The following is a 14,194-nucleotide window of genomic DNA, read 5'->3' on the forward strand; positions in this document are numbered from 1 at the left end:
GTGTCCAGGAAAAGGGTAAAAACAGAAATTTGAAAGAAAATAATGACGGATAAGAGAGATGATTGAAAATGAAAAAGAAAGAAATAAATTATTAGTGGAGAAAACAAAAGATAATGATAGCTAATGATTAATAGAAATAGTGTATGACCATATATAAATATAACGATATATCACAATAATTATATTTCATTCCTCAACTTGTAATGCTTTAAACATATTTATTTGAAAAAGAAGTAGGACAATTTTGATAAGAATAATAGAAATAAAAAGGAGGGTAAATGTCAAAATAGATATAACTATCATAAGAAAAGTATATATTTATAAGCTAATCAAACATGATAATTATAATAATTTATTAAAATAAATAATTATTTTTATAAATATAATATATGGTATATATATTTTAATCAGTAATTTTAAATATAAAATAAGTAATAAATTAAGTTTACAAATTTAATGTATACAATAATTGTTAATCTTTTTGATAATCTTTTATTATTATCAGTTACTACCTATAAGTAAATTAAAAAGAAAGGCAAAAATAAAAGATGATCATGATTATATTTATACATTTATATATATATAATTGATGTTAAAATGATAATAAAAAGCTAAATTATCAATATGACATTTTATAGATTAATCGTCTTAATAATGCATATTAAGAATATAATATATGATTAAGTCAAAACAAATATTATTGTAATATGAATAGTTTTATGTAAAATAATTATTAAATAGATTTGGTCTTAAAAGTAATGAAATAAAGTGATTAGTAATTATAACTTTACAATTATTATACTATGAAGAAGCAATTTAAATATTTCAAGATGATTAAAAATGATCTTCAAAAAGATTGACAAAAGTAAATTATTATATAAAAGTTTTATATATTTATCTTTTAAATAATTATTCTTTTATTTATATTATAAGAAATTTTGCTTTATCAATAAAAAAAATATTTTTATAAAAATTTTTATATACATTTAAATTTATTAAATTTTATCATAAAAAATTAGATTATTTAGAAAAAAATTTTTTTTTTAAATTTAATTTGCAACTAATAATCAAAATTAAAAAATACACGTAGATTTTTTTAATACTTTTATTGCAGAGTAATCATGTAATAAATAAAAGATATAAATACAATGACTGCTATACAACACAAGCATAAATTATATAATTAATTGATGTATTGTTATTCTTAATGTTGACAAAAATTTTTTTTCACAAAAAAAATATTATATTAAAATCGATAGTAAAAAAAATTAAAATAACAGTCTAATGTGACAATGTCATTTAAAAAATACAATTATTTCACATGTTTTAATTATTAATTTCAAAAATGAAATCACTCAAAAGTGTCTATACCTCATAAAATGAAAAATTTTTAATCTGTAACTTTCCATAAAATTTCTAACTTTAGTTAATAAATATTAATTTTTTTTTCTAATTAAAAAAAAAAAAAAAACTCTACAAAAAGAAATAGAAATAAAAATTTATTTCTATTACTTTATGAAAGTAATTAATTTTATCTATAATCACAGTATTAATCATTTTTGAGGTATGTTCTATAAAAATAGAACAATAAGAATAACAATATTAAAAAAATGTTAATTTTTTTTGGGCTCGACATCTTATATTAGTTGACAATGTTTTATATTTAAAGTTTTAAAAAAAAAAACTTTAAACAACATCGCAACCAATAGGAAGGATGGAGGAAGTTGTAGAAGTAACTGTTGATGTTGCAGCGGACTCCATTTCAATTGGTGTAGCTGGTCTAATTTCTCCACCAACAGCTTCTGCTTTTTTAACCAAATTTTCTCCTAAAATAAGTGGTACTGTAAGTGGAAAGATATTTGTTTTTCCACGAATTCCATTCTTTAATTGAAGAATTACATCAGCAATTGGTGCATCTTTTGTTTCTGGAAGATGGTAATAAACAATTGCAAAGAAAATTATTGATGGTATAACAAAAAGTGGTATCAATGAAAGTGGTCCAAATAACTAAAATTACAATATAATATATATAATAATAACGATAAATTTATATTTTTTAAACTTACATCATAAAATGGCATTGTTGCAAAATTGGTAGCAGCAATCATAAAACTTTGAATACCAATACAGAAACAAAGAACAATTGATGAATATTCATGAGAAACTAATTCAGTACCAATAAACCAAGCAATTGATCCAATAGCAAGACCATGTGAAACCATATAACCAATCATAAAAGTAAAAGAAAAATATTTCATGTACTCATTGATATAATTAAAAAATCCACAAATACTAAATAAAGTAATGCAAATATATCCAAATATTCCAACACCTAATGTCATTCCTCTTCTACTAAATTTATTAATTGCAGCTGGTGAAACTATAGCAGTAACTGTAAGTAATATCATAACAATAGTAGAAAGATATTGAGAAATTGAATGATCAAAATTTAATTTATCAAGAAAGTGTGTTGAGTAGGATAGAAATGGATAAAATGGTAATGTTAACATAAAAACTGTTAAACATAATAATGTTGCTTTTCTAACATGTGAAATAAAGAATATATCTGTAAATTTACCAGATTCTTTATTCATTTCTTGAAGTTTTTCAATTTCATATCTTTCAATTATCCCATCAACATTTGTTTCTTTACCCATATAAAATTTTAATGCTTTTCTTGCTTTTTTTTCATTATTTTGTGACAAATATAAAAATTTTGGAGTTTCTGGTATCCAAAAAAGGAATAACATTCCAATAATTCCAGGCATAATTGGAACAAATAACATTTTCTTAAGAGAATCTCCAAGAATATGTTTGGTACTAAGAAGAGCTCCAACTAATGCACAAGCAGAAAAACCAGGATTCATCATTGATCCAAGAGCACCAGCAAGTGATGGTGGAGCTATTTCACGGGTATAAATAATAAGTGCTGCATCAGCTAATGGTGAAAAAACAGCTCCAATAATTCTTCCAGCAAAAAAAATTTCAGGATATGGTAGATGTGTTGAAAGCCATTGAAGAGTACAGGCAGCAGTCATACAAAAAATTGAGATCAAGTATGCTGGTTTTCTTCCTAATTTATTCATTATAATAGGGGCTATAATTGTGCCAATGATTTGGCCAACATACCAGCTGCTGCTTAATCCACTACGAAGTAAAGATATTTGTCCAGGTGATAAATCATTTCCACGACTTGTATATGAATCATTCATATATTCATCAATAAGAGTAGCTCCAGTGTTGATGGTAGTATGACTTGAGCCAGATGGTAAATTAGTGAGAGTTGTCAAAATAATTGAAACTAAAATAAGGAATAGTGTACGTGTCCATGATAATTTATCATAAGTTGTATTTTCTTCTCCTTTATCATCTATAACATTAATGGATTTTGTTTCAGATGAAGTGTCTGACATCTTGTAAAAATATATGTATATTTATTTATATAATAGGTTAGTAGAATCAAATGTTGATTCGTGTTAATAGACAATTATAGTTAAAATTGACTAAAAGACAAAATATATAGTATAATATTATATCAAAAGAACCCACCTTTTACGTCGTAAAATTGGATTAAGCAGGTTGCGCTAGAATCCTCAAGGATGATATGTGGCGTTTGGCACTGACCAATAGCCTATATACTGCAGCAGAAGCTAACAGCACCGCACAAAGCCGGTTGGGTTTTTAAGTCTAAAAAAAGTAATTTATTAGAAAACATAAAATAAATTCAGCCAATTATAAAAATGTGTAAATTAAAAAAGAAATGAAAGGGATGGACAAAGTTTTTACGATTAAACTTTTTTCTATTAACATTAATAACTACTTAACTATTTAGGATAATTTAATTACTTTAACGAATAAGAGTAATTTGACATATGAAATATGATCTTCCAAGCAGTAGATAGGTATTTTGCAAGAGGAGCACATAATAATTATTTCTACCAAGAGTAATTATGGCTAATTTGGCGAATCATGAATATCTTTTCTTACCTAAACTTCCGCCCCTATTTATATTACTATTTATAGTTTACTAAATTCCGATAAGTCAAATTATTTACGTTAATTTATTACATCTACTTATATAAATATATATACATAAGAACAAAGAATTAATGATAGGATATTAAAAATAATAAAAGATACCATATCTATACATAAGATTCAAGTTTAGAATTTAATAAACAAGTTCATTAAAGATAATCATCACAATTTTATTTTAACAAATACAGGTAAAACTGTATAAATATGTTTATTTCTCGTGCCATAATTTTAAAAAATAGAACGTTTGGAATGTTCTAAAATGTCATATATATGTATCTTTTAATTAATAAATAATGATAGAAGAAAATAGTTAACAAATTTAAAAATATTTTTATCAATTAAATTTGTCTATCTAACTTGATATAGTAGAAATATTTTTATGTTACTATTTAATAAATTTGCAAGAAAATATATATACTTTTGTTAAAATTAAATGTTTGGTAAAAGTTATATTAATTTACAATGATATCATCATCATATTAAAAAAAAAGTAAATGCTTAATCATCAAATTTCTTAGAATGTTTTGAAGGAAAAAAAAAAAAAATCATTACATTTATAGTAAAGTGTGACTTTGTAAATGATAAAATATTTCTAATTTATAAACTTTTAACACTTTTTTTTTTTACTTTGTTTTAACTATATTAAAAAAAATAAATAAATAAAAATAAATGGTTTCATTAAAAGAAATTTAATTAATTAAAATGATATCATAAATATATATATATAAATAATGTTTTAAAATAAAATGTTACAATAAATAAATGTTTTTTTTTATTATTATAAATAAAGTAATGAATATATAAATTAAATAGTATTTAAATAGTAATTTATATTAACCTTGGCATAAGCAGGATCAAACATATGAAGTAAACAATATAGTAAAGGATTAGAATTTAGTTTTATTAAAAGAATGACAAACATTTTGTAAATAAAATGTAGATGTGATGATGATTTAATAATAAACTTTATATATATATATATATATATATATCTTTTATGCCATTCTATTTAAATCAACCTATATTTTTGGTGGGAAAATTTAAAATAAATAGGTAATTATTATTAAATTTTAATAACACTTATACACGTTCCTAAATCTTGCCACAACATTCTTTAAAAGTTTAATATATATTATCCAGTAAATTTAAATATCTTTTATTATAATAAAGCTATTGACATTGAAAGATTAGATAAAAATGTAATTAAAATTATACTAAAATAAAGTAAATATTAAATATATCAAAGAAATATATTAAACTTAAAATTTACATTTATTAATATTATTATAATTAAATGAAACTTTTTTTTTTAAAATATATTCATCTTTCTTTTGAAAAGCATTTATCAATCATAAATAGATATCTGATATATTTTATTTAAACCATTTCAAATATGTCTTTTAATTTAAAATAAAGAATTTTTAAAATATTTATAGATGAAAATTAGAAATTTCTATGTAATCTTATTTTACCAATCATTTATTCATTTTAAAATATATTACTTTAAATTTTATCAATTTGTTATTGTTTATCATGGATATAATTTTATTAAACAAATTATTTTATACATTCAAGAATTAAGAAAAAAAAAATTTGATATTAACATTTTTTATATCATATGATAAAAAAAGGTTTAGCAAGTTATTTAAAATATTTTGTAGTGACAATAAATTTATTAATTGGAAGTTTATTATTTATTAAGAATAATGTTAAAAAGAAAGTTTTTTTTTTTTTTTTTTTTAAATTCATTCTGAAACTTGTTTATTTTAATTTTATCCTTTTCATTTTGTGCATATCAATGTACATTTAAAAATAACGTAAATTATATTTGTTTGTCTTTGTGATAATCAAATTATCATTAGAATTGAAAAGACCTTTTATTTGAACGTATCTTTTATAAAAACATGAATGAAATTATTTATTGTTTTTGTAGTTTCATATATTATATAAAAGTTAAAATTAAAGCTTGTTTTTAGCTTGTTTTATTTTTAAGAAATATAAAGTTATCATTTTTATTTGTGAAAATTACTATACCATTTTTGATAAAACAAGGAACTATAAAACAAAACATGTGCCAGAGGCTATCATTTATCATGTATATAAATATATATAATAATAGTAATAAATTTATTATAAAAATTAAAGGGTTTTTTTTTAGCAAAATGTTAACATATATTATGAAAACATAAATATTTTTATATAATGAGATCATCTAAAAATGTAGAGGTTAATAGGTAAAATAAGATGAATAATGTTATGTTGAAGATCAAATATTGTCTGTCATACCATTCAAGGACTATCATTAATTTCTTGTTTCATTAATTAGAAAAAATAGTATTATTAAAATAATATTGTATCAAAAAATTTTTGATTTTACAATGTTTAAAGTTTTGTCATATAAGTATATTCTTTGATAATATTAAAAACAAAAATAATAGGTAATTCCCAAAATATTTGTCTCACGCGTTATTTATAAATGAAAATAATTATATAATGCCTATAGGGTAGAAGTAAATATTTACACCAAGTACAAATAAAAATATATAAATTTTTGGGATACATTATCTTAATATGTATTAATAAATATCAATCACCAAACAATCCATTTCTTAACTTTTCTTAATGATTTTAATTTTCCAGTACATACACAACAAGGCATTCCAGTAGCAGTAACAAGACATTTCATATCATTTGTTTCATAAGAATCACATTCTATCAATTCCATATGTTCACAATGTGCTAAATTAAACAATAATAGAATAAATTAATTATCTATTTTACCTGATTCAATAACTGCATTACTTATAGATCTTCTACTTATTTTTTTTGGTCTTGTACTTTGATAGACAATAAAATTATCTAAAAATGTATTTTGATAATTATTAAATTCTTCTTGATTATTTATTTTCTTTTGTTTATAATTTTTTATAAATTTCCAATTATTTATACCATTATCAAGGGATTTTCTAAAAATCATTTAATTATTTATTTATTAAAAATAAAATAAAATTTTTTTTACTTTTTATTATTATTATTATTAGATAAAAAGCCAGAAAAAATATTTATTGTTTGATATGGTAAACCAGGTTTATTATCTTCACCAGCTTTAATACTAAAATGTTTTTGAATAACATCTGATAAGGTAACTACTTTAAATTCATTATTATCAATAGAATTTGTATAAATTGATGTAGTTGATGTAATTAGAAGAAAAAAGAAAAAACTTTTCATAAGCATTATAAAAATCTAAAAAAAAAAATGATGGCACAAAAGTTTATATATTTATATAAGAAATTTTAAGTAAAATTAAAATATTAATTAATTGTTAAATAAAGTGGAACATTTTCGATCATTAATGTTAAATATTTTTGCAAAAAATTGTAATAATTTTAATGTTATAAAATTTAATTACACAAAAACTTTTTTTTTATAATAAAAAAGTTTTATAATTACATATCTTAATATGGTTTATAACTTATTTTTAATAAAAAAAAATAATGTGGGTTTAAATATGTTTACTTATTTTTACAAATCATTTGCAAATAAATAAAAAAAGTACTTATCATAATTTCATAAAATAAAAATTAGAACAATAATATATGTAGTACAAATTAATTTTTTATACTGTACTATGACGTTTTTAATTATATATTTGCCTGAGATTCCATTTTTTTTAATAAGAAAATAAATTATTTTTTTTTGAATATTTAATATTTTTTAATTAATAATTAATTATAATTAAATTTAAACGTCTGAAAATTAGAAAAAAAATCATAAAATCTAAAAAACAGCATTTGGTATTTGAAGAAAACAAAAATAATAATTTACTTTGAAATAACTAAATGAGAACACAATTAATAATAAATATAATATATATTTATTTATTGAAATAATCCTTAAATTTTTAGATTATCATAAATTGGTAGTAATTTAGTAAAATTTTAAATAAAAATGAAGATAATGTGAAGTTATCATTTAAATTTGTGTACATGGTAATACATGAAAAATTCATTATTGAAATAAGTTATATTTAACCTCATATCAGGTACCTTTAAATATTAGAGACGATTTTTTTTTTTGTTATCTTTAGCACATGCTAATATTAACTTCATTTTACAAGTATGATAAAATCAAATAATTCATGGAGACAAATTATAAGAATAGTAACTATCAATTGTTTATAAATATTTACATTTGTTAATTATTGTAATATAAAGTTCAAGCATAAGGTTATTCAATCAAGTATTTCTTCTTTCCTCAAACTGGTTATCTTTAATTTATTATTTGAGTAAAATTGCAAATATAAAAAAATAAAAAAACTTTTAAGTAAAATTTTTTTTTAATATACATCAATATACTTTTATATGTACTCTTTCTATTTTTGATTGAAAAAAATTATATAAAAAAATTTCTTTACACATATTATATTTATATTTTATATCTTTATCTTAATTGTGTTTAATTAAATTTTAAAAATGACAATATTAAAGATTTTCAATTTTTATTTTATTATATTGACATTATTTTATTATATATATATTCTTGTCATTTAAATACAATAATTAGGTAAACTATAGATAATAAAAAAAGAGACATTCATTAATTATTTATATATAATATTTTTCACTTCTTCTATTTTTATAATTATTTATAAATGAATTATTTTATAAGTATATAATAAAAAAAAATTTATTTAATTTGATCTTATGGTGAACTTTACTTATCATATAATATCCAAATAAAATGTATAATTGTAATAACTATTCAATATAATTTTTAACAAAGTTGTTATATATTTATTTAAATAATAATAATAATCTTTTTATATAAAAAAAATATTTATTTTTTATTTATGTTATGTATATATATTTAATTAAAAATAATAAATTTTATGCATAAAATGACATAAATTATTTTACAAAAAATATATTAAAAAGAAAAAAAAATGTAATCTTACACATATCATTAATTACAACATAATAATGATTTTGAAATAAAGATAGAATTTCAAGAAATTTTATGTAATTTAAATATAAAATGATTTTTTTTCATCTATAATTTAAATATTTTGCTATTAATATATTAGATAAATTTTATAGTCTTGTTTTAATGTTAATATATATTATAAAACTGGAAAAGAAATATTTAAAGTTTTCTTTATATAATTTTTTTTTTATATAAAAATTATATTGGCCAAGGTTTTTTTTTTAAATTACAAATATGGTATATAAGCAAGTATATCAATTATAATAGCAATTAAAATAAGTAATAATAAAAAATAATTTTCTATACATGTTTTTTGTTGATTATTATAAATTTAAAGTAATCTTTTATTATTTAATTTTATAACAATCTTTGTACTATCATTCTTCTATAATAATAAAGCATACATAAATACTTTAAAATGTTAGGAAAAAAAAATGTTTTCTATTAAATAAAAATATTGATATTTCCAATTTTATATTTATAATTATATATAATTAGTAAAATAATTGATATTATTTTTTTAAAAAATAAAAAATTATTAAACTTTATAAATTAATATTAAAAAAATTATTTTTGTTAATAATGTTTTATTTGATAATATCAACTGATTAAAAAAAAAAACAAAAATTAAATCATTTAAATATATTTCCAATTTATTTTATTTTTAATTTAAAACAAATATATAGATATTGATAAATTAAAATGTATTTATTAATTTTTTTGTGTTAAGACAGTTATTATTATTAATTATAACATTAAAAATAAGACAAATAAAAATATTAAGTTAAAATAACATATCCACCGCTTAACAACTTTTTGCAATAATTAATATCCATATATTTTATGGATTAATGAAAGATACTAAAATGTAGCGTGTACCTTTAGTTGTTGGTAAACCTTCATGCATATGAGTTAAACGTCCTGGAAACATCATTGTCCAACCAACTTGATCAGCGTGAACTGTACAATTTTGTCTAATATAACGTACACCACCACCTTCATAATCAACACCAGCTTTATTTAAAGCAATATCAATACTAAATGTTGATGCATCATGATGAGGACGTAATGATGGTTGTTCATCTGGTCGATATCTAACAACAAACATCATATTTGACTCGATTGGTACATGGTAATAACCAATGAATACTTTTTCTTGCATTGGTCTGACAAATTCATCAAGAAAATACAACCATTGTTTTTCAAATTCAATTTGATTCATATGAATATCTCTTGTAGGAACATTTTCATAACCACCTTGTAATCTTTTATCTTCATGTCCACCATTAGACCATTCTCCAAAATATTCCATTTCTTCAATAAGATCACTACAAAATCTTTCTGATACCAATGGATAATCATAAACATCATTACATGGTTGAGGTACTTCAATATCAGGTTTAAGATATTGATAATATTCAGGATGTACATATCTTTTTTCCCATAATTTTCTATTTGAAAATATTGTATATAATTCTGGATGTTTTCTTTCACCATATGTTTTGAAATCATCACTTTCAACCAAAAAACCATATTTTTCAGTATTAACAATATACATAAATATTCCTTTATCTCTTAGATAAGCACAAAATGACATATCTGGATCAAGATTTTTATATCCACTAAATGCTTTACTAATTTTATTTAAATAATTTTTTTTTATTAAAATAGCAGAACTAATAAATGGTACATTCCATACACCAATATATTCATAATTAACAATACCCATATAATTTTCAGATCGTGCATAATAACCATCATTATTAATTGCACCCCAAAAATTTGAAAATAATTTTCCTATTTGAGTCATTAATGGTGATAAAATTCCATAATTTTTTTTCTCTGATTTATATATTAAATCTTTTAATATATTTCTATTTGTTATATGAACATCACCATCTAACATAAATAAATAATCATTTTCTAATTCCAAAGCCCATTTTATACTTTCATCTCTTACATCTCTTTCATTTTTAGTATAATCTTCATTTATAACAGTAATAGATTTGTAATCTTTTTTATATTTATTAATAAATTTTGTAATATCATTTTCATTATAATCCTGATTATTAAAAATTAATAAATCTATTAAATTCTTATCATATAATATATTGGCAAATGATTGTAAAAATTCTTCTATAAATGGTATTGGTTTATATATAAAAAGTCCAACACTTAATGATGGTAAAAATATTTCTTGATTATTTAATGTAAGTTCTTTACAATATAAACATCCATCTTTATTAGATTGTTTTTCTGGTATATAATTTGATAATGAATTTAAATGTATTTTACTTGGTCCATTACCATGAATTAATATTGGATGAGTATTATATATAATATTATTTATTAATGCTTTACCATCATCATTATATTCTATATATATATCTTCTTTAACACCATTAAGATTTTGAAAGATAAAAGACATTGAATCGAGAGTTATTTTATGTTTATTACGTAAACTTTCATCTAAATATATTTTAGTAAAAAATAATTGATCATCATCTATATTCTTTATATCTTTTCCATAGTTTAATATTTCATATATATCATTTGCATATCCCATATATAAACCAGAGTTAAGAAAACGTTTACCAAATTTAACAAGAGGATATTTTGTTACAAGTGACTTGTCAGGCCAACAAAAACCTTCAGCAGAAAAAAGAACACGATTATCTTTATATTCATAAAGAAAAGATATCAAAATTTTATTAGAAGAACTTGTAAAAAGTACATCATAACTAAATTGAAATATAGTTAAATTATTTTAAATAATATACTTACGCATCCATAAATACAACAACTAAGTCATCTCTATCTTTATATTTTTCCATTTCATTTTTAAATAAATGTATTTTATGTCCTCCACCTTCTCCAATCTCCATATTACCACCTTCCCATTTTTCACCAAGTCCAATAATATTTAATGTTATATTAAATGTAGTAGCTGATTCAATTAATCTTATCAATCCATCTGTCATTTCTGTACCAACAGTAAAAAATTTAATCTCTGGATAGTTAGAATAGACATTCTTTATATTAAATAATGTTATAAATAGTATTAATGATAAAGTTACTCTCATTTCTATAAAGTAAAAATATTATTTAACTTTACTAGATAAATGAAATATATTATTAAAAAAAAGCCTTTAAATATTATTTCTTACTATGCCACGTATAATAAATATCTGGCCATTAACTTTTTCCTTCACCGCCTATCTCTTCTTTGATTTTAATAATGCCATACAACTTTTATATAAATTTTGTTAAATATACTATATATCTTAAATCTTTATGTTACAAAATATGAAAAACAGATCTTTTTATTTATTATTTTTTTCTAACAAATAACGTGTACTTTTAATAAAAACATGACTTATGCCATATAAAAAAAAAGACAAATTAAACAGAAGTAGTATCTTTAATTTGGCACCAGATATAATTATTAATACTTTTATTAAATAAATAATAGCCATTCATAAAAAAGAACGTAATACATACAATTTTACACAATTTAAATCATAATAAATAGACCTATAATTTTTATACTATTTGTATCTATTTAAATAACTTCATTAACAATTATTAATATTATATTAATACATATTTTATTATAAATTAAAAATATTCTTTTTTTTAATATCTAAATTTATTTTTTTTTGTTTTTAAGATATAAAAATTAAACATAAATTATTTTAACAAAAAAAATTTAAATTTAAAGAAAAGAAAAGAAAAGAAATATTGGAAGATAAAAAATGTTTTATAATAAAAAAAAATAAATAAATAAAATATTAAAAGAAATTTCTTATAGAAAAATGTTTTATAAAAATTTATTCATTTATTTTTAATAAATATTATTATATGTACAATAATAATTATTACTATAAAAATATAAAAAGGTCGATATATTTAACAATTCAGATGTATTGAGGAAGAGAAGACATCACTATATATAATGACTACAATGAACAGCTGGCCTAATAATTTTCTTTAGTGACATCTTTTTTCCCTCAATTCCATAATAATATATTCTTTCTTATAGTGATCCTTGAAATTATAAGATTTCTTATTTTAAGATCAATTTCTATTGTTACTTTATTCATGATACTTTTTTTGTTATCTACATTAAATATAATTATTATAACCCTTACTTTATATATACATTATATATATATATAAACTTATGACAAATTGATATATAACATTCTTAATATCCATCTAATGACTTTATTATACTATATAGATTATATAAAAAAATTTTAATTAATTAGTATTTTATGCAACTAAATATTTGAGTTTTTTATTTATTATAAATTATCAAAATATTATTATTTTATTATTATCATAATATTAAAAAAAAATTTATAAATACACTTTTATAATTACTAGTTAATACATTTTTTTTTATAAATGTATGTAAATGTAAAAATTTATTTATTACTTTTTATTTTATATCTAAACATTCATTTGTAGTTGTTGAAAGAATAACTTTACATATTTAATTTGATATTTGGTATAATGTAAAAAAAAAATATATTTATAAAAAATACTATAGTTACTAAATTTAAAATAAACTAATAAGTACATTATATTATCATTCTATGTCAAATACCTTACTTTTTAGATAAACTTATAATATAACATTTTAATCATTATACTCTTTTTAGAAGTTAGATCATTAAAAAAAATGTAATTCACAATAATGGTAAAAATTTCTTTTTTTTTTTTATTATTATTAAAAAAAAATTTTGTCTTTCTATTTCTTCATGACGGTGACATTTATTTTTTTAACATCATCAATGGTTCCGATAATCAAACAAGGGACAAGTAAATTAATATTTCTTCTTAAGACCTAAACGCACTTCCATTTTTCCAAATCACATATATCTAACTGCCTTGATATAAATAATGAATAAATATAACAATATATACAGTTAATCTAAAACACAAGTGGACCCGCCACAAAAGTTTTGCATTGATATGCAAATTCTAAAATTTATACATTCCTGCTTTGGTCAAACTGGAATGAATAATTAATTTTTTTTGCTTTATTAATTCTTATATCATTTAGAATTTTTACAATTTTGTTTTATATAACATATCCCAAAAACATTAAACTATCATATCTTTTTTTTTTTCATTTTATTTTAAAGTTAAAAGTACATTTTTC

At 19.7% G+C, this 14,194-nt stretch overlaps 3 protein-coding genes across 3 annotated transcripts; all 3 read right to left on the minus strand.

Moving 5' to 3' along the window:
* Positions 1–1,686: 1,686 nt before the first annotated feature.
* On the minus strand, positions 1,687–3,413 carry SRAE_X000098300 (General substrate transporter family and Major facilitator superfamily domain, general substrate transporter and Major facilitator superfamily domain-containing protein; the record flags this gene model as incomplete). Its single annotated transcript, XM_024645393.1, has 2 exons — positions 1,687–2,007; positions 2,067–3,413. 2 exons carry the CDS (start codon positions 3,411–3,413, stop codon positions 1,687–1,689), a joined length of 1,668 nt encoding a protein of 555 aa, XP_024510856.1.
* A 3,215-nt stretch (positions 3,414–6,628) lies between these two features.
* On the minus strand, positions 6,629–7,015 carry SRAE_X000098400 (Hypothetical protein; the record flags this gene model as incomplete). The annotated part of the gene is made up of 2 exons (XM_024645394.1): positions 6,629–6,777; positions 6,820–7,015. The coding sequence occupies 2 exons, from the start codon at positions 7,013–7,015 to the stop codon at positions 6,629–6,631; spliced, it is 345 nt and encodes a 114-aa protein (XP_024510857.1).
* Positions 7,016–9,865: 2,850 nt separating this feature from the next.
* Positions 9,866–12,005, minus strand: SRAE_X000098500 (Procollagen lysyl hydroxylase; the record flags this gene model as incomplete). The annotated part of the gene is made up of 2 exons (XM_024645395.1): positions 9,866–11,765; positions 11,809–12,005. The coding sequence occupies 2 exons, from the start codon at positions 12,003–12,005 to the stop codon at positions 9,866–9,868; spliced, it is 2,097 nt and encodes a 698-aa protein (XP_024510858.1).
* Between the last annotated feature and the right edge of the window lie 2,189 nt (positions 12,006–14,194).

This window comes from Strongyloides ratti (genome assembly GCF_001040885.1).
Source record: "Strongyloides ratti genome assembly S_ratti_ED321, chromosome : X".
Taxonomy (NCBI): Eukaryota; Metazoa; Nematoda; class Chromadorea; order Rhabditida; family Strongyloididae; genus Strongyloides; species Strongyloides ratti.